We start from the raw sequence: 21,318 nt of genomic DNA, 5'->3' as shown, positions 1-21,318 counted from the left end.
CCATTAAATAGGTTCACGTGTTTCCAGCAAACAAATTTAACTGCATTATGTTTAATGCCGAAGAATGTTTTTGTGCAATAAAACTGCTCTAAAAATACCCCAAAGCCTCCATTAACCTCACCATATCATCTATTTTCAACATATGCTGTGGACATAGAAATGATCAAAATATGATTAAAGATCCAGTGTGTATAATTTGTTTAGGTCTGGCTGCATAAATGACAGATTACAATCAACTAATACATACTAATCACCCACCCTCCCCAGAGTTGTTGTTGGTAGAATTTTGATGGGAGCAAAAGACAACCCATTATTATATTCGGGAGACTCCACATTGAACGTTATGAAAAAATAACGTTTTCTGCCAATAGATCATACTAACTTATAGATATTAGCAGTTATCATTGCACATTTTTTCATGACACTAGAAAAAAGTAGATGCGGTAAGCATGTCCAACAAAACTCGAGCTTTTCAAAATTGGACAAACACACTCAACTAATGCTGTTTGGGTTTTAATCAGACTGCATGTATACACTCAACTGGACTCCAACGGGCCTAGGCACTCTGTATATGCTCCAAAACTCCTTCTAATTTAAAGAAAAAACAGTAATGCATGAATGTATATCGATACAGCCAAATTCCCAATAAAGCTCCTCTTAATCACATATTCTGCTGTTTATCTATTTATATATTCTGAAATTTTGACTGGCAATTATTCCATTAAGAGTATGTGTCGCTAAAGCATTTACAGACTGTTGCTTTGCTTTGATAAAATCCTGATTTTGTGACTGCAGTCTCACAACTTATAGACAACATCTGTGCAGTGAATTCAGCTACACTTACTGTAAATGTATGACGATCTCCGACAGAGAAAGTTAGAAGAGACAGAACATCCAGTGTCATGGCATCGGACATACCTCAGTCAATAATTCAACTCCCCAACCTTGCAAATATACTGTTACATTTAAATGACCCAGTCAAACGGTAGCTCGACTCAGCTGTGCATGTAACAGTGCTGATTGTCTAGGGATGCCTCGCATACACCCTCCACTGCCACAGCAGGTGTACATGACCAGTGATTCTGTTAACCCACTGAAACAAAACTGACAAGTGACCTTATAAGTTATTTGTTTTACACCTAAATACAACTGTTATCTAAACAAAATCTGTTTAGAAAATGGTGATATTAGCTGACAGACACAGCATATATATTTGATTGAGATGTACAATATTTTCCTGGTGAAAATACTCCAAGCTCCTGTGATAGTCAGAAAGTTACAAAAAAGGGGATTCCAATGCAAAGTAGCTTAAATTTGCAGCTACAGAGCAGTAGCTCAGGTAGTGTAGTATACAGTAAATATATGCACAGTATACAGTACAGTGTGGAGTATCTTTGCAAATATCTGCACGGGATGATGGTTTAGTCATTTGTATCAACACAGTGCAAATACATCCTTAATTTCAGACCACTCCCGCTATTATTACAAGTAATATCTCTACATTCTGCAACGCAGGACACTGTATGAGGACAATGGAGCCAAAGTGCACTTGTCTTTAATTAATTACCCGCTTTTGTTTCTGGAGGCAATACACAAACATGCACTCACAGATAATACATACACACATCCTCAGAAACAGGCAAGAGTTTGGTTTTTAGAGGAAAAAGGAGGAAGTGAGGGAGAGAGGAAGAGGGTAATATCAGCAGGCTATCTATCCTCTCTTCCACTGGTGCATCCCAATCCTCTTTGGAAATAACAAATGCATAAAGGAGCCACAACACAAATATATCTGCCTGGCTCAGATAGATAGTGCTATGCTAGAGTTTAATACCCTTATGTAAACCAGTAACAATCAAGCCCTAACACACACCCCCACATCACCACTAAGGGGACAATAAGGAACACGCTCTATTCTGTCTCTCCAGATATGAACAGTGAGAAATGATTGTGTATGTGTGTGTAAGAAAGAGTGTGTGTATGTGCAAGAAAGAGAGAGCTTTTTTTCAACAGATAGTGAACAATGCAGTAGCCCAGATTGGTTAGTTGGCTGATGCTCCTTGTGGTGGTTGTTGTTTCTGAAGCAGAGAGCGATATAGACCCTGACCTTAGAGACCGCAGCGCATCTATTTCATTCATCCCTCACCATCCACTCTTTTGATATCTCACTTTATCCCTCTGTGCCAATTTGTTTTTATATTTTGCCTCTTTTTTCATTGTCTGTTTGCTGTTTTTTTCCCCTGCTAAAACTGACAAATAGAGGAGCGACACATCAAACCCATTTGTCTAAAAATATTGCCACTGACAAGCCATCTAAACCAAGAAAAATATTTGAGGACTTATACATTTACCAAATGAATTTCTGGAAAATGCGCTGCACCTATGACGGGTTCACTTACAAGCAGAGAGACAGATGAGAAAAATGTTATTAAAACTTATAATAAATCTTGATGTTCATCGACTATTTTGCATCATTTCCTGGCCACTCAAACTGATTTTAACCAAGAGGGAGAAAAACAAGAAGGCTGTCTGTGAAGAGATGGATCAATATGATTAGTATGCCATGCTTGGGTTTGTGAGTGTAAGTGTACGGGGGGGGGGGTTAGAATGGGTTAGAATAGCAAAGGTTAATATCATACATCAGCTGCCATCTGCATACACCTCTGAGGGAGAAAAACACTCTTTGTCCCTGTTTGTAGGATTGATCACGTCGAGATTTTACACTAGATGGAAAAAATTTGACTTTCTTTGGAGGCTGTGGAGGGGGCAACTTTAAAACTTTTGTTTAAAACAGTGTTTTTCCAACAGGGTTAATGTCTCTATTCTAGAGGGAAACATTGTGATGATGGAGCAATACAACAGTGTTTCTAATAAGCAGTCAAAGCTTAAGGAAAATGTGTTCTCCTGCCCTGTAATGCATTATCATAACTTTACAGAGTGTCAGATGTCTGCAGCATTTGCAGAACATCAAGCGTTTTCTGCCATTTCTGTCAAAGAACAATAACTGCTGTGAAATGTGAACAATTCATCATTTTGCAGCAAGCTCAGTGAAACATTATAAACATCTTCAAAACATCCACACACAGAAAATTAAACCTATTATTGTGCAGGAAATAGGAAGGCAGAACGGTCTATATTATCTATAAGTGAGGGAGTTCACTGTCAGGTGTGTTTGTTGGCCATACGTGATGTCATGCATGTGTGAAAGCAGGAATTGAAGTTCTCCTTGATCCTCAGGCTTAATGCAGTGCTCCCTCAACCATTTAAGACCACACTACTATAGGAACCCATCAAATATTTATACAGCATTATCCCTGATCTTATAGCTTGTAAGTAAAGCAAACATTGCAGATGTTCACAAAACAAGCTCAGGGCTTGGATTTCTCCACAACCACGTTATCTTGGGGCACCTTGATTGGTTATTCGGATGGACTAAATTATACAGAGCGGAAGCCACACCACCCCGAATACTGTCTACAGTTCTCACTGCAGGACAGTATTTGATAAAGTGATTTAGAGGGAGGGATACAAAAAACTACTGAGAGAGAAAGCAAAATATTATCAATTCTACATCCCAGACAGTGACTGGCTGCTGCTGTTCTAAAGCTTGTTTTATAGAGCAGCCTGATCTTTGTGTTGTTTTCTTCCTGATTGATTGCGGTGGCCCGAGGCTCCTCAGTGTGCCGCGTTTTGTCTGAGTATTTACAAGAAGGTAGGGAGGATAAAAATCACAGCTTTAGTCTTGATATGACAGAGGCAGAGAGGCCAATACAAACAAACTTGAGTTTCGAAATTCAGAAAAAGCTCTCACAGAACAAAGGTGACAAACCCAGTTTCCTCTCTTGGATGGTAGAGGAACCTGCTTGGAAATGTGTTGTTTTATATATATATACACAGTCTCATTTAAGGGTAAAACTTATAGAATACCTCTACTCACTGATGTATTCAAGACGCGTCTTGAATTTTGCTCTTCACAAAACTGCCTTTCACTGTAGTAAGGTCATTTTGACCACGTGTTTACTCACATTGCACTGAAAAAAGTCTTCAGTTTTAGATTCACACAACTTTTTTCTCCTGCTTGATGTGCATAGAGAGTTCAGTTAGACAAGATGAGAATTTCTTTGTAAACTGACAATTTATACAAGCCACACCAAAAATACGTCATTTTTGTGACTAAAAAAAGAAACCGCGGTACGTCTCCCATTGCGTCTTGTCTCTCTTTCATCTTCCTCCCTCTGTTATTTCCAAAATCTTTGATGAAGGTAAAAAAAAAAAAAACATAATCAATGCAACTTTTACCACATTTTGTTTCCAGACTGAACTTTTGGCCACACACAACAAGAGGACACTGGGAAAAATAAGCAAATATAATCTGAGTAAGAGCATAATAAATTATTTCAAAACCTATAGAAATGCAGTGTACAGCGTTTGAAGTCATAGTTAATGGTTAAATTGTAACATCTTTGGTAATTTCTAGAAATACAAATAGAACACCAACTTATTGTTTCCATGTCAACATAACAGAACAGTAAAGGTCAGCTGGACTGAATTTAATTGATCAGACTCATCAACAAAATAATTAGCAATTCTCAAAAACAAGCGTCTCAGATTTAATTTTCTCAGATTTTCCCTCTCATGCAGCTGTCGTGTTGACATTTACTCTACATGGAAATGTTTTCTGTGTGCATGTAGGTGATGAAAACAGGAGGGTGGACTACTGGAGTGAAGTAGGCAGTCAGACTGTGATATGTCATGGACAGGACAGCCCTTGGCTCTGTCTGTCAGTGTGTGAAGCCCCTGTGTGCAGCAGTGTGGACGAAGCTGTTCAAGGCTCACTCGCTGTTGCAGGCTTGTCATGGTGACAGACTGACACAGTGTAGCACTGAGAGGCTGAACCCTTCAATCTTTCTTAGTTTTTATTTCCACCCATCCATTCAAGTTTCTCAGTTTCTCTCATTCAGCTTCTCATAGTCGCTTACATTCTCTGCCTTGTCTCTGATGTTAGGATGGAAACAGACTGTGGGTGTTTTCGAAATTGATAATGTGTGGTTGTGATTATTTTTTTTACATGTTTTCTGCATCTGTTTATATCATATTCACATATTCACACAAATCAGTCAGGAATCAAAATGAAACATTTTGTGAAATTGACAGCAACATTTCACACGTGGCATTTAAAAAAAAAAAATTCCCCCAAAAACTACCAAAAAAAGAATATATAAAGTACATCAGCCCCAACTCTTTCATGAGTTTCCATTGTGTCTTCAGCTGTTTGATGTATCGTGGGAGGGGAGCTGATTACATAATCATACTAACCTCAAATGTTGCTTGTCAGATCATAATCTGCCCACTCTGCAGATTACTGCTCAGATTAACACACAATGAACACCAGGAAGATGTGTGCTTCTTGGCATTTAATGTGTGTGTGTGTGCTGTTTTTTAAGCATGCTGTGGCTGTAGGTGTGTTTGGACTTTTAACAACTGTTGTTTGTGCTGCTGCTGTCTGTCTGTGGCGTGAAAGAGCACTCTAACACACCTCCTCCTATAGCCTGCGGGGTCCAACAGCTTATTATGAGTCCTTAGTGGGAGAGGGAGGAGAGAACAAGAGGCTGACTACACTTAAGTGGCGGCAGACAGCCGACACAGGGAGATTTACTTCTCTTATTCCAGCACACAAAGATTTAGAGGAGCTCAGTATGTGATTAAGAGAAACTCCCTCAATAATACTGTAATGCTTGAATGTCTGTTGGCAAATGTAACGATGACAAGTGTGTGTGGCAATGCTTCCTCCAAAAAGCTGCTATGGAGAACATTACAGGGAATCTGTGCACAGTTGTACTTGGATTCGTACAGCGGTTGTGGTTTCCATTTGATGAATGCCAACTTTGTCCCTGCTCATGTACCCCTCCCCTGTCTGTTCCCTTTTCTCCCCATCTTAATTCTGTCAGCAACCATGCTGAGAGTGTGTGTATGTCCATTCCCATCCTGTCAGGTTTATTTCTGTTATGTTTCTTAATTAGCTAATAAAGGTCATGGCATCTCTCAGTCAGAAGGGGGGGTTGGTGCATGCAAATGAGACAGAAGGTCAGATGGATTAGTGACCGCCTCACACCGCCAAAATATAGACACGACCGTGCTGCCATACAAATACCTGCAGCTACTAAAACACCGTCTCTGCATCAACACAGACTCACGCACAGTGATATAAATCTGACTGATATACTAAACTGCAGCTGTGCTAACAACCAGACAGTGTGAACCCACTGAGCTTGTGCAAATTCAAAGCTTCATTTTGGCATTGTCTTTCACCAAAAAAACGCTGATGGCTACATCAAACATAATTTTGTCTTTATTCATTTGGTAATGACACCTTGCATCTGTGCAAACTGCAACTGTTGTTTCTGAGTGGAAGAAATGGCATGATTCCGTTACAGTGCTGCAACACCTTTGTTCAAAACAAGCTCTTCATTTCATTTGTCCCAATAAGCTTTTTATTCATTTCATCCAGTCTTGCCTCATTATGCTGCCTTTGCTGTCTTGCATAATGGCTTGATAAAAAAAAAGAAGTGTCAAGTACAGGTACAATCATAGGAGTCATCTGTTTCAGGGTTTCTGAAGTTTGATTTATGCTGCAGACTACAATTTAAAAATCTGGTCGTCTGTTGGACGTCTTAACACCCATATGTAAAGAAACAGCACCTATAATGTTCTGTCAATGATGTCCATTTACATTGTATTGAGTTTCAGAGATATCTATCAAAGTTAACATGCTAACCAGCAAGCACTATCCAAGTTTAATACCAGATTTGGCGAGTCATTGTGGTGTATAGTCTGCCCTCTGTCCAACACTAGTGGAAGAAAAAGAAGTGCAAGCCTGGATATTATACTTTTCTTTAATATGGTAATGTTTTTCCAATCTCTTGTCATCTATTTTAAAGGGAAAAAAATTATGTATCCAACAGTGAACTCAACGATGGCTGAAGCTCTTGGCAAGCAACTATCGGAGTGCAGGGTAACCTTGAGGCAAGTCGACCATTAGCACAGTCCATCACTCTTTTGTTTTACTTATGCTTCCCCTCAACCTCCTCCTCTGCCACATTATCACATCAGGACTGGAAGCTTAGTCCGCACAGCAAGCCAAGAGTGTGCAGCTTGTTCAGCAGTGCCTCAACCAGACTGGTTGTTAGTCAACTCTATGCTATAGCAAAGTCTCAATGTGTCTTTATTGATTCAGGTAAGCTTTGTTCATTTACATCTTCATTTACACAAATCTCAAGTATGTCAGAGCTTTAAAATGGAAACAGCAATGATCATTTCTACTAGTAACTAGTAACATTTTTGCAATGTTAATTGCACTTCAGAATGGCAGATATGAACCAGATCAGAAAATGCTTGAGCCACGGTTAAGCTTGAAGTTTAAAGTTTGACTATAATTCAGTGCAATAAGAATACTTGTGTTTGATTAACTGAAGTCTTCTCCTAAACAATAATACATGTTGCTGAAGAGAATAATATGCTATAATATACCACATTGCTGAAATAGCAGAACTTTAGCAGAACATATTTTCCTGCAGAACATCCCTTGGGATTGTTGCATAAAATCTCTTTTCAAATGTTTGATGCAAATGTTTGAGGAACCCAACAAAAAACAGGCTCACACCTTCAGCTTTTCCATTTTGCAAATGGGTTACACAAAGTAAGAGTTTGTGTACTTTAACATTTCATGGTGATACAGACTATAAATATGTGATTATTACACTTATTCAGAAGGGTCTCTGTCTAATCCTGAAGTGCTGTTGTGATGCACTTGTCTACAAAGCATGTGGTGCATGAATGTTTGTGTAGATAAGATAACAGTGGAGGTGCAGATGCTCCAGAGCTGACACAGTCAACGTTGTAGTGTTGCAGTGAATCTATTACATCTCTTTAGGTCTATCACCTTTCACAGCAGAGCTTGTCTCTGTGTCCTTTCGTCCTAAATCACCAGGCTGTCTTCATGTGTGAAAGCTCCCTCTCTCTCTGGGTCTATAACTCATCTTGTCTGTCTTCCTGCTCTCCTCTCCACCATCTCACTCACTCCATGTTTCCCATAACTCACTGGTTTTCTCTCCATCGCTAACCCGCTCACTCACCTCTCTCTTGTAGTCATTCATGATAATAACTTAGTAGCATTTGACTCATCTGTCTTGTCTCTTCGCCTTTTCAGTTTATAAAATAAACTGCCTTTAATGTAGCACTGATGTTCTGACTCAAAACAGGACTATTGTTGTGCATCACCAAATCCTGCCTTTCATCTATTTCTCTCAAGTGTGAGGTTGTCTGGCTTCCTACCTGACTTACAGCAAGCAGAGTAATGGACATGGGGTTAAACTCAGTGGACTACACTGCTTTGCAATACAGCATCACAAAAACCAGACACGGCTGTATGACGCACTGAACATGATACACAGTGGAGGGTGATAGACAAAATAAACTCAAGTGGAGAGGGAATGATAAACAAAACATCACTCGGGGGAAGCATCTTCAGCCTTTGAGCTCATTATGTTCATAACGAAAGATAAACGCAGTCGCCTATCAGCGTGAGTGGAAACTCGAATAACAGAAATGTGAATTAATACCAGACTTTCCCAAACATGATGAAAACAGACGTAAGTAAACACACCTATTATCTAGAGTTGCAGGCTGTTTGGGCAGCAGTATTAAGAGTACAGCTAAGAGCTAGTTAGACTCCGTCAGTTTCATATCTTCTGCTGAGCAGACCTTTGTAGGAGTTGAAAGCGAGAAAGAGACTTTTCTTTGTTTGTAGCCTTTCTCCTCTAACACCTCCTCCTCCTTCTGTCGTTTTCTGTCGTTCACTCAGTACTTATCCAGCTGTCTCTGACACAGGCTCCAAGCCTTAGCTGCTCTAATGTTAACACGCTGAAATTCTGCATTCTGCAACACCTTCATTGTAGAATAAGAAATGCACTGCTTCAGTACTGTGTTATACAGAAGGTACATTGAATCTTTCTCACTCAAAGCCAGTACTCAAACCCAGTATTTTTGCATCCCCCTGTCTGAATTTTTGAATGACCCATCTCTTCCATCTTGTAATGTCTCTCCCTTTTATCTTTAAATATGCCAGTTATTTCACACCACTGACCCCTACAGCCTTAAACCAGGGGTCAACCATTCCCCAAAGCCCTCTCTGACTTTGTCTCTCCTCTCCTATGCAAACATATCTTCTGTCTTCACAACATGTCTGTGGGCCCTCAGGGATGTGAGATTTAAAGCTCTTTTCTGAGGTCTAAGTTTAAAAATGTCCAATCCATAATCACCAAAGGCTCTTCGACCATCTGCAGACTTACAATAACATGCATTTGAGTGTCTGCCCTGTATCACTGCTGTTTTCCATACAGTCACAACCGAATATAATCAGTGGGTAGCTGCTTTGCACTCAGGCCTCCGCTTGCTGCTAATAAATGCTAACAACAAAGAGGGAGGCCATATGTCATTTGCTGCATTAGCCAGCATACAGTTTTGTCAGGCGTACTGCTTGTGAGTACATTACATACATTAGCAGTGTTTCCAGTCTCTATCAGCCCTCTGATTACAATAAATGCTCCCTTGCATTGTAACGATGGGCTTTACAATAATGGGCCATAAATTAATACAGTGCTCAGCAGTAAATAGTATTATGCTGTTAGTGTTTACAGTATGTCCATGTATATATGGATGAATTGGTGGATAATTACAGTTCAGAGGCAGTCGCTCCAAGACAGTCTGACTGTCCATTTGTCACCATGCTGGAGAGGGGAAAGAACTGAATCTTGATCAAGTATATCAATCCCCCAAAATGTCACTAATTTCAGAAATTAAACAATAAGTGTATCACTAGCTGTATCTAACCAATGTTAGAATACTCCAGCAGAGGACTGAATCTCTTTTCTTTAATCTTACAGAACAGAGGGCAGGAGTGAAAAGCTTATTAAGGTATAATTCACTGCTCTGTCTGTGTCATTTGGGTTTGCATTATCACTAAGATCATTCACACACACACACACGAGTGTAGAAACCTTCTGATTGAATGGCAAGCAAGCATGTATGTGTGTTGGGGGCATGCTTCCATATGAAATGTACACGAGGGTGAATCTCAGTGGTGTTAATGGCTTTTTAAATGTCAGGGAAAGTCAGGGAATGATAAAAGAGAGATCTGTTATCCACCATACTCATGATCACCGAGGAGTACGCCGCTGCTTTCACCTCACTGAGGAGCCTCGGTTTGTGTGTTTGTGTGGGCGTGTGTTCGTGTGTGTGTGTGTGTGTGTGCAGGAGCAGGCCAACTTCCACACGCGCTGATGTCAGCATGATTTATTCACCAATCAGATTAGCTCCGAGGGAGACAATGAGAGAGAGAGAGTGGGAACAGAACGTGAGACATTAGGCAATATTCTGGGTTATTATCATGCTTTTAATTTTTCATTTATATAAATCTGCTCAATAATACTCAATACTGTACAAGACTACGATGTATACTGTACATGTATGTACAGTATAAACTCAATATTTCATTGTTTTAAAAATGTACATATCTATATATACTTCAAGATATGACTGAAGTTTCTAAATCTGAACTTATTCTATTTCAGACTTTAAGTTTTATGACAAAGATGTTTTTTGTAATTACTTTGTGTGTGTGTGTGTAACTAGAATTTAAGCATATTATTCACTTCCAAAGAATAGGACCTACCTTGTTTGTTGTTCAGTATTTTCTTCTGCTACTTACTTCTACTTCATAAGGCCTTCCTTGTGGCAGCTCTGGCTTGCCTAAAACCAAGAATGAACACCCTTCCAATTACATCTCACCAGCTGACCAATCAGAGCAGGCCAGATGTTTAAGAAGTGGGGCCTGAGTGAGCTTATATACAGTATTTCACAAATAGAAGGAGACAACAGGCAGTGCAACAGTTAGTGTTTTTTTAACATTAAGACTATAGAACCTTTAAAAAAATGCAAATGAGTATACTTTGTGCTCTTTAAATAAAATAAAGGGTTTAATCAACCATACACTGAAGATAACATTCAAAATTATGTTGAAAGTTAAACATGTCCATTGTATGACAGCGTGACAAATTAATGTCCAAGAAGAATTCACTCTTTTGGCTAGTTTTTAATGAATTCCTATCAATTCATTTAATCAAAAATATTTTTTTTTTCTCCTGTGACTGTCGTTTTCACACTTTACTTAAGTCAGCTTTACTTGTACAGCTTTTTCCATCAAAGAAATGCAACACAAAGTGCATTACAGAGTAAGACTTAAGAGGACACAGGTGAGGAAATGATAGAGTCAAAGAAGCACTATTAACATTAACAAATAGATAAATAGCAAACATATCAACTGAACAAACAAATGAAAGCAATTTGATAGGAGAAAATTATTTTTAAAAACAGGCAATAAAAGTGAAAGGCATACAAAAAAGGATTCAAATAAACAAAAAGAAAAAGAACATATTAAAACAAATAGAGCACAAAACAACATAATACAGCACAGTTTAACTTTCTAAACTGTTCTTGTTTCTTTTACTGTGGTTGAGAAAATAAAGGTTTTAATTAACAATTTTAAATTTCCCTAAAAAGCCTCTAAGGTCCTAAAAGGTTGTAAACAATCGCACAGGTCATAATGGTTTAAGTTTCAGAATTAAGCTTTAATAGATGGAAGGCAAACATTTTTCCCCTTCAGTGGTCCAGTTTAACACTGAGATTGGATTTTATGCTGAAGAATGAGACTGCAATTAAACTTGTGAAATTAAGAATATTGAGAAAAGAAATGTGTCATTATGTGCTAATTTGATTTTTTTTCGGAAAAAAACATTTCAGCCCCACAGTGTATTTCTGTATCCATTAATAGATATAATAAGAGGACCATCAGTATCTCACAAAACTAGAAGGGAAGCAATAGATGTTAAAGCTACTTTCTGAGGATGATGCTACACATTTAAAACACCCTTTGGGACATCACTGTCTTCCAGTGTGGCTCTCAGTTCACTCCTCTGGGAATCTTTACAGTTTTCTCCCAACATCTCAATTCTTTCCTAAAATCCACACATTCCATGCTTCATAAAATGCACTCAGACTGTGTCTGTGTGTTCTTTGTCCAGTGCTGTGGCCTACTCTAACAGAAGGTTGAGTGATGTCACAGCAGACTGCATTTTAATAGAGAGGGAAGCAATTAGAGAGGGGACAGGCCGAGAGGTGGAGAGATGGAGAGGCTGTCTGTGTGACACACAGTTCACTCACACATCCACACACACACACTCATTACTGAGGATGAGTTAATTAATTGCACAGTGATTCACGATACTTGTAATTAATCTCGTTGGTGTGTGAGTGTATTTTTGAGAGGCGACTTCTCTCCACCAATTTATAATCCACACACACACTGTAGCTTTTTACACAAACACACACTTTTTTATACATCCAGAGGCACCGTCTCAAGGCTGCATCATAAGATTTTCTCTGTTTCCTTACTGGCTGGGTTGTTGTTATGATCAGTTTCCATGTTATTACACTCAAACGTATTTATTGCTGGTTAGAATTACTGACGTTTCACTTCATTTATTACTTTTAATAGTTTTGTATGGTTTGCCGCCTTGACTTGTCAAACTCCTCACATAGGTTTTTCAACTTTTGCAGAACAAAATTCCCCCAGATGTCTTTTAATTCTACATATAAAGCTTGAAATAGAGCGATAATTTGAATATTTTGAAGACTTCAAATAACAATGTATTTAACCAAAGGATGCATATCTGTGAGAATAGACAGTAAAACTGTAGGAACTTACATTACGCAGTTAGATAAATTGCAGAAATGAATGAATGTGGTCGTTTTTCAGCACTGTGTATTTTGGCTATGCTTTTTATTTGACTAAAAGGCTTTCAAACCAAACGGTAAAAAATGAGATCTTATATTTATTTCCCTTATAGTACTCATTTACATCATGTCCCAGCAGAAATGGCTTTTATTCCTCCTCAGACCTCTTAGCACATGACTTTCTTTTAGGAGCTAGTGGGGAGGGGTGTCCAGTTAAAAATGATGTGTATTAGTCCTGCCCTACTCTACCCATGAGCCTTTGCATTTATCAGCATGAGCGGGAGTGGTGGAGCAATCACATTTGGAAATTAAACAAATAAAAAAGTTGAGGATAGCTGAGTGAGTGATGAAGCCAGCCAATTGCTAGCAGCATAAATCTTTGCTTGTCACCACCCCAACTCTGCCTACACACATTTGGATATTGTTGTGATTTTACCGTGTTTGCATATATGAGCCTAATTTATTAGAATCAAACACCATCAAGATTATTTACAAGCAAGTTCTGGTCTGCTGCCAATAAGCCCATTAAGCGCATTGTTTGAGAGTGGTTACATGATCAAATACACAATAGTAATTGTGAGTGGACAGAAGCCAGAGTGTTTCTCAATGAGGTGATTATCTGCGTGCAGGTTATTGTGCTATTTCAGCATGACATGTAAACCTGCATCGGATCATCAATCACAGTCGCTACTGTCAGCAAATTGAGGTGTGAAACTGCCGATGACACAGCGAAAGTATGACAAGAGAAAGAAAAAAATCAGAACAAGAAGTGACGGAAATGCAAAGATCATTCATTAAAAGTAAACCTTCACTCTACACAACTCTAGTGATGTTGGAAAATGGCATTATTAATATATCTGACATTGAATTTTTTTTAAATCTCCTTATAACCAATTTTCCTCACTGGTTTTTGACCCACCTTGAGAGTTGATTTTATTATTATAATTTTTATTTTGATTATTTTGATCTTGTTTTCGATTATGATCTTATTTTGAATTGTTTTATAGTGTTTATATTGTTAGATTCATTTTTATGTATATTTTATGTATTTGTAGTGTTCAGCACTTTGGTCAGTACCTTCTGTTTTTAAAGTGCTTTATGAATAAAGTTGGCTTGGCTTGGCTTGGCTAAACCTAAACTGTCTTAATTTTCTTAACTATTTGAATCAGCCATGTTCATCACTTTTTAGTGCCCCCAAAATCTTTCCGTTATGTTAGAGCTTTGAAGTTTGTGAACCCCTTACAACTTTCTATAGGTATGTAGAATATTATATAAAACATCGGAAAACAAGTAGATAGATACAATCTAAACTGAGTCAAATATGTTATACTTTGTAGATTTTTTCATAGAAGAAGATTATCCAACAATACATGTCTTTGACTGACATGGACTCGCCTCAGGTGATGACTCGTGACCCTGGCTCTGAGGCAGAATAAAACATGATACTACCATCATCGTGTTTCACAAATAATGTAAGGCAATAAATTTTTTGCCTAATGGTGGACGATGGTGGTGAATATCATAGGTTTTCTTATTGCACGCTTATTGCAGACAACTGCACGCTTTGCTATTGGAGTGATTTTTGTTTGTACACAACTTTTGAGGTTGACATTGATCTTGAATTTCCTCCAGTAGTACACAACATGTGTGATTGTGGACTGATTAAATCCAAAGTTTATAAATATGTTTTCTCGAAAAAACAAAATTTTTTAGGAGGATGAGCATCAAGATCTTTAGATCCCCCATATATTTAATTTGTTTGTACCGTAATAACATTTTGACAAACATGTTGTGAAGATTAGACTTGGATACATCTGGGTACCTGGTTGTTATTACATTCACTAAAAAAAAACCTAACTACAATTTCACCATAAAGATGATTTCTAACCCTAAGAGGTTCACATGCTTTAACAACTCAAAGATGTGTTATTGGAAGATTTCCCTGAATTTTTTTAAATATTTTGCTCATTTCTTCAGTTGGGTTCTCTTAATCTACTTTTACCTGATACTCATAAAGAAATAAAGATTCAAAAGGGTTTAAAATAAAAATCAAAGAATCACATTATGTATTCTGTATTTTGTTAGCTTTCTATATTTGCAGCATTTCCATAAATAGTGGGCTTGTGTTGTTAAATTTGTAGTATAAAAATATTCTTAAGCTTTCTGTTTGTTTACCAGAATATTATGTTTTCTGAGACACTGTTTGATCAGACAGTTATTGATTTATGGCAACATATTTTGTGGCTGCATATGTAGAAATGGTAACATTTTCCACCATCCGAACTGTTTTATGATATTTCTATCCTAACATATCAACATTAACATAACTTAATAGAAATTAAATAAAAACATAAAAACATTTTATTCCAAAGGTTATTTAAGCCAAGACTTGCTACCTTTAACAAATCAAATTCCCATGACAACATACACACTTATACACAGGAAGTGATAAAGAGAAAGAGACAGTCGGTTAAGTATGCGGTACACCAAGTTATGCGTCATTTAGTGAGGCTCAATAACAGCCTTTCTTGCCGTCCGACACACCTGGTCACACAAAATGACACATGCTGTCCTTTGAGAACACACAAAGCATATCTTCTTTCACCCTATGGTGCCCCCAACCAGACACATTACATCCCCACTCTACTATCTGCCAGTGACAGATGTATTTATGTAATAGTTTTGATAGGTATTGATCCATGCGGCGGAGCCAGTTAAGAAACAGAGAAAAATGAGATTTCAAAATCAACATGGCTGCGAGGGGAGTTTGTTGGAGATGATGAGTGACAGAGAAAAAAGTGAGAGAGAAAAAAACGTGGAGAGTTGTGAAGGGAGCGATGATGACAACACCTTTGGAGTCAGAAGCTTGGGTGGAAAGCTCACAGAAGCACACCTGACAAAACAGTTGACAAGGGACTGTGGGAAAAGTAGCATGAACTCTCTGCTCTGCTTGTGTGTGCGTTTGGACTAGCATGATCACATGTGTGTGTATGTGTGTGACCTTGGCTTGGCCCAGTGGTAAAGTGGGGCGTCAGGAGAGTCAGTGTGTGAGCAGTCAAGCGTTCTCCCTCAGATTAGCAGGCTTTATTACTGCCACCAACCACTGGCCTGACAAATCCTCTTATTTCATTTTACCTTCCTCTACCCCAGCCTTGCTCTTTCTCTTTCCCATCCTCATTTTTTTCCCTAAAATCTTCCTCCCCCTCTTTCCTTCCGGCTCTGCGGCAGCTTTCCATGCTTCCCCTTGCGTCCTGCCTGGCTTGTGTTCTCCCTTATAGTGTAACAGCCCTATTTTCTATTTCCTCACTCTTTTCTCCTCATTGTCTTTCCATCTTTGGCACTGCGCTCCTCATACCTACGCAGCTCTTTTCTTATGTTCCTTTACTCCACCTCTTGCTCTGCTCCTCCCTCTATCTCTCTGCCTCTGCCTGCCTCTCTATAGTGTGATGAATCTGTAGACAGGGGCTAATAATTGTACTTCAGCCCAAGTGCTCATTTTTCTTTGTGTTTGAAAGCTCTGACAGGCAGGGGTTCTTTTTTTCCCTCTCTGCCCCCCCCCCCCCCCCCCCCTTCTCTCCTCCCCTTAATCTACCTTTTCTTTCTATCCTCACACAATGGGTGAGTAAAATAACTCAGGGTTTACAAGGTCATGCTGTCTAGTGGTGAGGACACACTGGGGATTTGGGGCTGGAAGGATTTCCTCAAAGGTGCTGTGTTGAGACTTCAATAAAAAAACAGAGAAAGTTATAGATTGCACAAGCAGATCTACTGGGGGAAATAAGTGCATTTGATAGTGTATTGCAGTCATGGATTCAAATCCTGATTTCTATGGCTTCTTATGAAAAAAGAAACAGACTGAAGAATGATTGTGATTAGAAAGCTCTGTTTGTTGCATGTGCAACTAACATTGTCAGGTTCCACCACTTTCATCATCTGAAAATACTTCAAATGTTCCACTTCCTGTGATACAGAAAATTTGCATCACGTTCACAGTGTCTTGTCTCAGTAGTGCGCCAAACAGAAAATGAAGTCTATTTTAGCCCTGTTGGTTTTAACATCTCATCCAGCACAGCGAGTCGGGACAGCCCCACTGCACCTCTAAAGCTCCAGGCACACACACACACACACACACACACACACACGTACATTTTCAAACACAGAAAATAGCAGTGGAAAGAAAACTGCTTTTGTCGTGCTGCAAGTGAATTACAGTACACAAAAACTGCATGAAATATTTTAACAAACAGATTAAAATGTATTAAGAAGTACAAATATATATCATAATCCTAGAGTCCATCTTAAAACTGCAATCTGCAAGCAAAGTACACGGTTAGATATTGTAAGATAATAATATTTTCATTGACTCACAAACACTGGTTCTTTATGAAAATTGATCAACAATTTCAATACCGTCCTCATCCTCAAAAAGGAAAGATGAAACAAGAGCAGGAGGGAGGGAAGAGAACAAAGCATACGACTTTATTGCCTGCTGTAGTTAGATGGTAAATTTCCTCCTGGCAGATATTTATTGGGTTAGTTGAGTCCAGAGAGAGCTTTAACATTGATTGTGATCATTAAATATATCCGCTCGAAATGGCAACATGGCATTCCTTCAGTCAATGGAGCCAATAGGAGCAGAACAAAGGCATAATCAAATCAATCCTCTCATAATTATTCTTTGAGAGGTGGAATTAATCACAAGAAGAAATAAAAACAATAATGGAAAATGAAATGGTCTGTCGTAAACAATTACTGCCCAAATTGAAATAAACCCAGTGAAGGGGGAAAAAAAAATCAACTGTAAATCCAACTAATTAAAATAACATTCCAATGTATATTGGTTATTTGGTTTACACTGGCTTTCAGTTATTATACTGCTGGGCAGGCTGTGTTATTACAACAGATAGAAAAAGGGAAAGAGAAATTAATAGAGAGAAACTGGATGGTTGGTGTGGGGCGGTTGACTGTGGGGTCAAAGGATCAAGGTTCTCCTCTTGTGAAAGCCATGATTCTCTCTCCTCTCTGCTCGCTGAGAGGAAGTGTAGCTTATTGATTAGCTATCAGATGATTCCGATAAGACCTGATCGATAGGACTTTGTATGAAAGCCAGGCAGGACCCTTCCTCTTCACTCAGGCATACACCCATGGATCGGCCACCACACTGCAGACCAATGGAGACATCAAGTTGTTCGTTTGTCTCCCACAGATTCTTCCTTGTGTCTTGTGTCTACCCCTCTTATCGAAAGCTTCCTCAAATACTCGCTAGTTTTCCAAATCCTATATGTTTTATTTAAGTGAAGTTGTCAGCCTGCAAGCGCATCTCAGCATGATGCGAATGACAGACTTTACATGTGTAAACTGGAAGGGGCACTGTATAAAATGTTATTTTGACCACAAATTTTAACTAACAAAATGTTGAGGATGATGAAGAGGAACAGTAGAAGAGTTCACAGAAAAATATTTGTGGGCCTTTAGTAGAGAGAAGGACATAAAATGCAGCAGAAAACAAACACACAGGAAATGGTCAGAGGTTGAACCAGTGTTCGCTGTGCAGAACATATTCGTCCATGTAACCAAAACCACGAGGCCATTTGGACAAACCGAGAGAAAGATTAGTCAAAAATTAGTCAGAATTAGTCAAAAGATTAGTCAAACTCAAGAATTTCCAATTTATTGACACACAGTCAAAAAACATTATTCTTACAATTTATTTATTCCCAGTATAAGAGAAGAAATGGGGTGGGGGCAAAATTCAGAAGTCACAAGTATAGAATAAAGGTTTTTAGATGAGGCAAAAGATAATCTTAATAATTGATATAGTGGCACAGACATACTGTGTATGAATGTAACAAAAAAAGAAAACTATAGGGAAGATTAAATTAAAAGTAAAAATGAAATAACCTATAGGGTCAAGCACTCAAAAGGGTAACTAAACAGCTAACACGTGAAACACACTGAGAAAACCCATCTGTTAACTCAGCCAGGCAGGCACTCAGGATAATGTCATCTCTCACCAGCAACCAGCAGACTTAACAAACAACAGGAGACTATGCTCTTTGATTACCAAACAGACACATTCTCATGTGTGCCAGATCCATTGGACGAGTCACTTAGGGTAGAAGAATGACTACGAATGAGCCCCAGCCTGATCAGCACCACGGACAGTGCCCAGGTGCAGACTTTAATATCGTTAAAATATTCTTTTTTAAACAATGTAGTAAACTAAATTTTTGGAATCCTCACTGTGAACATGTCAGATGCTGACTAATCTGAGCTGAGTGAGTTTGGGTGTGTGTGTGTGTGTTTGTTTGTACTGTATCTCTGCTTCATGTGTGTCCAGTGCTGTGAAAGCACAGTGATAAGACACCTGTAGTACGGGTACAGTACAGATTATAAGCGAATAGGACATCAGTATCAGTTACCGTGCAAGGTCCTGCATTTTTGTGACGAAATACTTTGCGTGTGCGTGTGTGTGTGTGGGTATATTTTCATATTTGTCAACAAAGAGGCAAAGAAAGAACATGCACAAGAAATGGAGGAAAATGTCTTATCAGTTACGGTACAGCTTGGATACTGTAAAAACGTATTTGATTCTGTGTGCAGAAAATAGAAGAACAGAGTTGTTCTGATGATTTTTCTATTTTGACACTAAAAGGCAGTTAATGATTCATCTTTTTTCAGGTTCAGTTGTCTGCAGACAAGATACAGTTTGACTATTCTCGGTTGACCAAACCAGAGAGCAAAAGGGTTTTGTTTGATTGATTTTTTTTTCAACCCACAGTGTAATGTTAAGGTTTTGTTAATATGTCCTTTTGTTAGACAGACTTCCGACACAAATATCTCCCCCTTATGGCCTGCAAATTAATGCACTCAGAGGATTTCCCACAAAGCTGCAAAACACAGTTTTATTGAATGTTCTCAATCTAATTTCATTCTTTTTTTGCTTACAGATATCATCACACTGGAATGCTGTTTCTTCAACAACCTACGGCACCCGGACTGCCATAAGCACAATGTCTCAAAAGCGCCCATCCTCCCAGCGGCTTCAGGACAACAAACCCACAGCAAACCCAAATCCAGGGTTCAATACTAAAACTGATTTGAAAAAAAGAAAAGACACTAAAATCACCCATTCTGGATCAACAAGGGAAGACATCCTGTAAATAAGACTCGCCTCCATCTCTGTTCAAAAGGACACACATCATCTCATAAATATCTCCAAATTGTAATTAAGACTTACCTGAGTGCAAATTATCCATATTTTAGTTTGAGTCGAAAAGCAAACATAGAAATTATGATGTCCTCACCCCTTTAGCACACCCTTAGAAATCAGGAGGTTGTAAATATTGTACAGACAACAAACAGGGACATTGATAAGAAATAAGATTATTGCAGAATAATGTACATAGCCATAAGAATCATACCTATAGTGTGTTTATATATATATATCCACAAGTGTCACATGACCATTCATTTTTATTTCTTCTTGCCCAGAAAGATTTAGCACAATGATTACCAAATCTGCTTTATATGTCAATAGGAATATCGTCACAGAACTAGACAAGACGACACTGAAAATACAGACATTAATTGGGAAGACACAATATTTATCATATAGCGCACTTTTGCTAGAACCAGATGCATATGCCATAAAGTGTATGCTTACTAATACACCCAGTATTGCCATCAAAGCAGGTCATTTGCTTTTTTAAACATAAGACTAACAAAAAGGCTACAGAAAAAAAAGAGAAAGAAAAATATGTCCCCTGATTCCCATTGTAAACTACCACAGCAGAGCTGAACGCAGCTGACACTTCAACTCATTTGGTAGACTATATATGAAACCCCCTCCTGTACTGTATATGTAGTGTGTTTTAGCCCTGTAGTGATGTGTAATATCCAGATGGACTTCTGTGAATTGGCAGCTTTTGTATAGTGCAGTCACAACCTTCTATTAAGTTTATGTGTAAGTCAACATCAACTGATTTCTCTTTGATTCCTCTTTGGCTTGACCCCGTCCTCCTCGTCCTCGGTCCATTAAAGGGCCTGTATTCCTATCGACCTCTCTGCAACCAGGCGCTCACTCAGCTCCCACAGGCTGGCAGCACTGCTCTGATCCTGGGCCTGGATGGATGGCTGGCAGCGGAAACAGTTGTTAAAGTACATGCCACCTAACCCTTCCAGCTCTGGGGCTACTGCACAGTACACTGTGGTGGCTGCACCTTGTTGCTGTGGACAGAGAAAGACACAGACAAAGAGACAAGATCAGTGGACGAATTGTGGCACTGAGACAGCTGAATGCTGTCACCCTGTAGGAGGAAACAAAATATGGAGAACTCATCTACTCACACACAGACATAGGATGCGTCCCGTCCAGAGAGGACGAAGAGTGGACACTGACCACTATGTTCCTTATGAGACGCAAATATATAGACACCCAAACACAAAAAGAGGCAGCAGGACTGAGTGGTC

The 21,318-nt window shown here is 38.8% G+C and overlaps 2 protein-coding genes across 2 annotated transcripts in view; one reads left to right on the top strand and one right to left on the bottom strand.

The window, feature by feature from the left end:
- mafb (MAF bZIP transcription factor b) overlaps positions 1–19,883 on the top strand; it is a 44,456-nt gene extending 24,573 nt beyond the window's left edge. The window contains exon 3 of the mRNA XM_072385664.1: positions 19,797–19,883. The gene's annotated coding sequence lies outside the window, so the exon portion shown is untranslated. The remainder of the gene's footprint in view (positions 1–19,796) is intronic.
- Positions 19,738–21,318, bottom strand: part of wwox (WW domain containing oxidoreductase) — a 137,054-nt gene continuing 135,473 nt past the window's right edge. Inside the window, exon 9 of the mRNA XM_072385663.1 lies at positions 19,738–21,075. Within this exon, the coding sequence (XP_072241764.1) occupies positions 20,884–21,075 (192 nt within the window). The 3' untranslated portion in view covers positions 19,738–20,883. The remainder of the gene's footprint in view (positions 21,076–21,318) is intronic.

This window comes from Leuresthes tenuis, unplaced genomic scaffold (genome assembly GCF_036924035.1).
Source record: "Leuresthes tenuis unplaced genomic scaffold, fLeuTen1.0.hap1 SCAF_5, whole genome shotgun sequence".
In the NCBI taxonomy this organism is placed as follows: Eukaryota; Metazoa; Chordata; class Actinopteri; order Atheriniformes; family Atherinopsidae; genus Leuresthes; species Leuresthes tenuis.
Note: the sequence above shows the minus strand (reverse complement) of the source record. Positions and strands in the feature narration are given on the sequence as shown.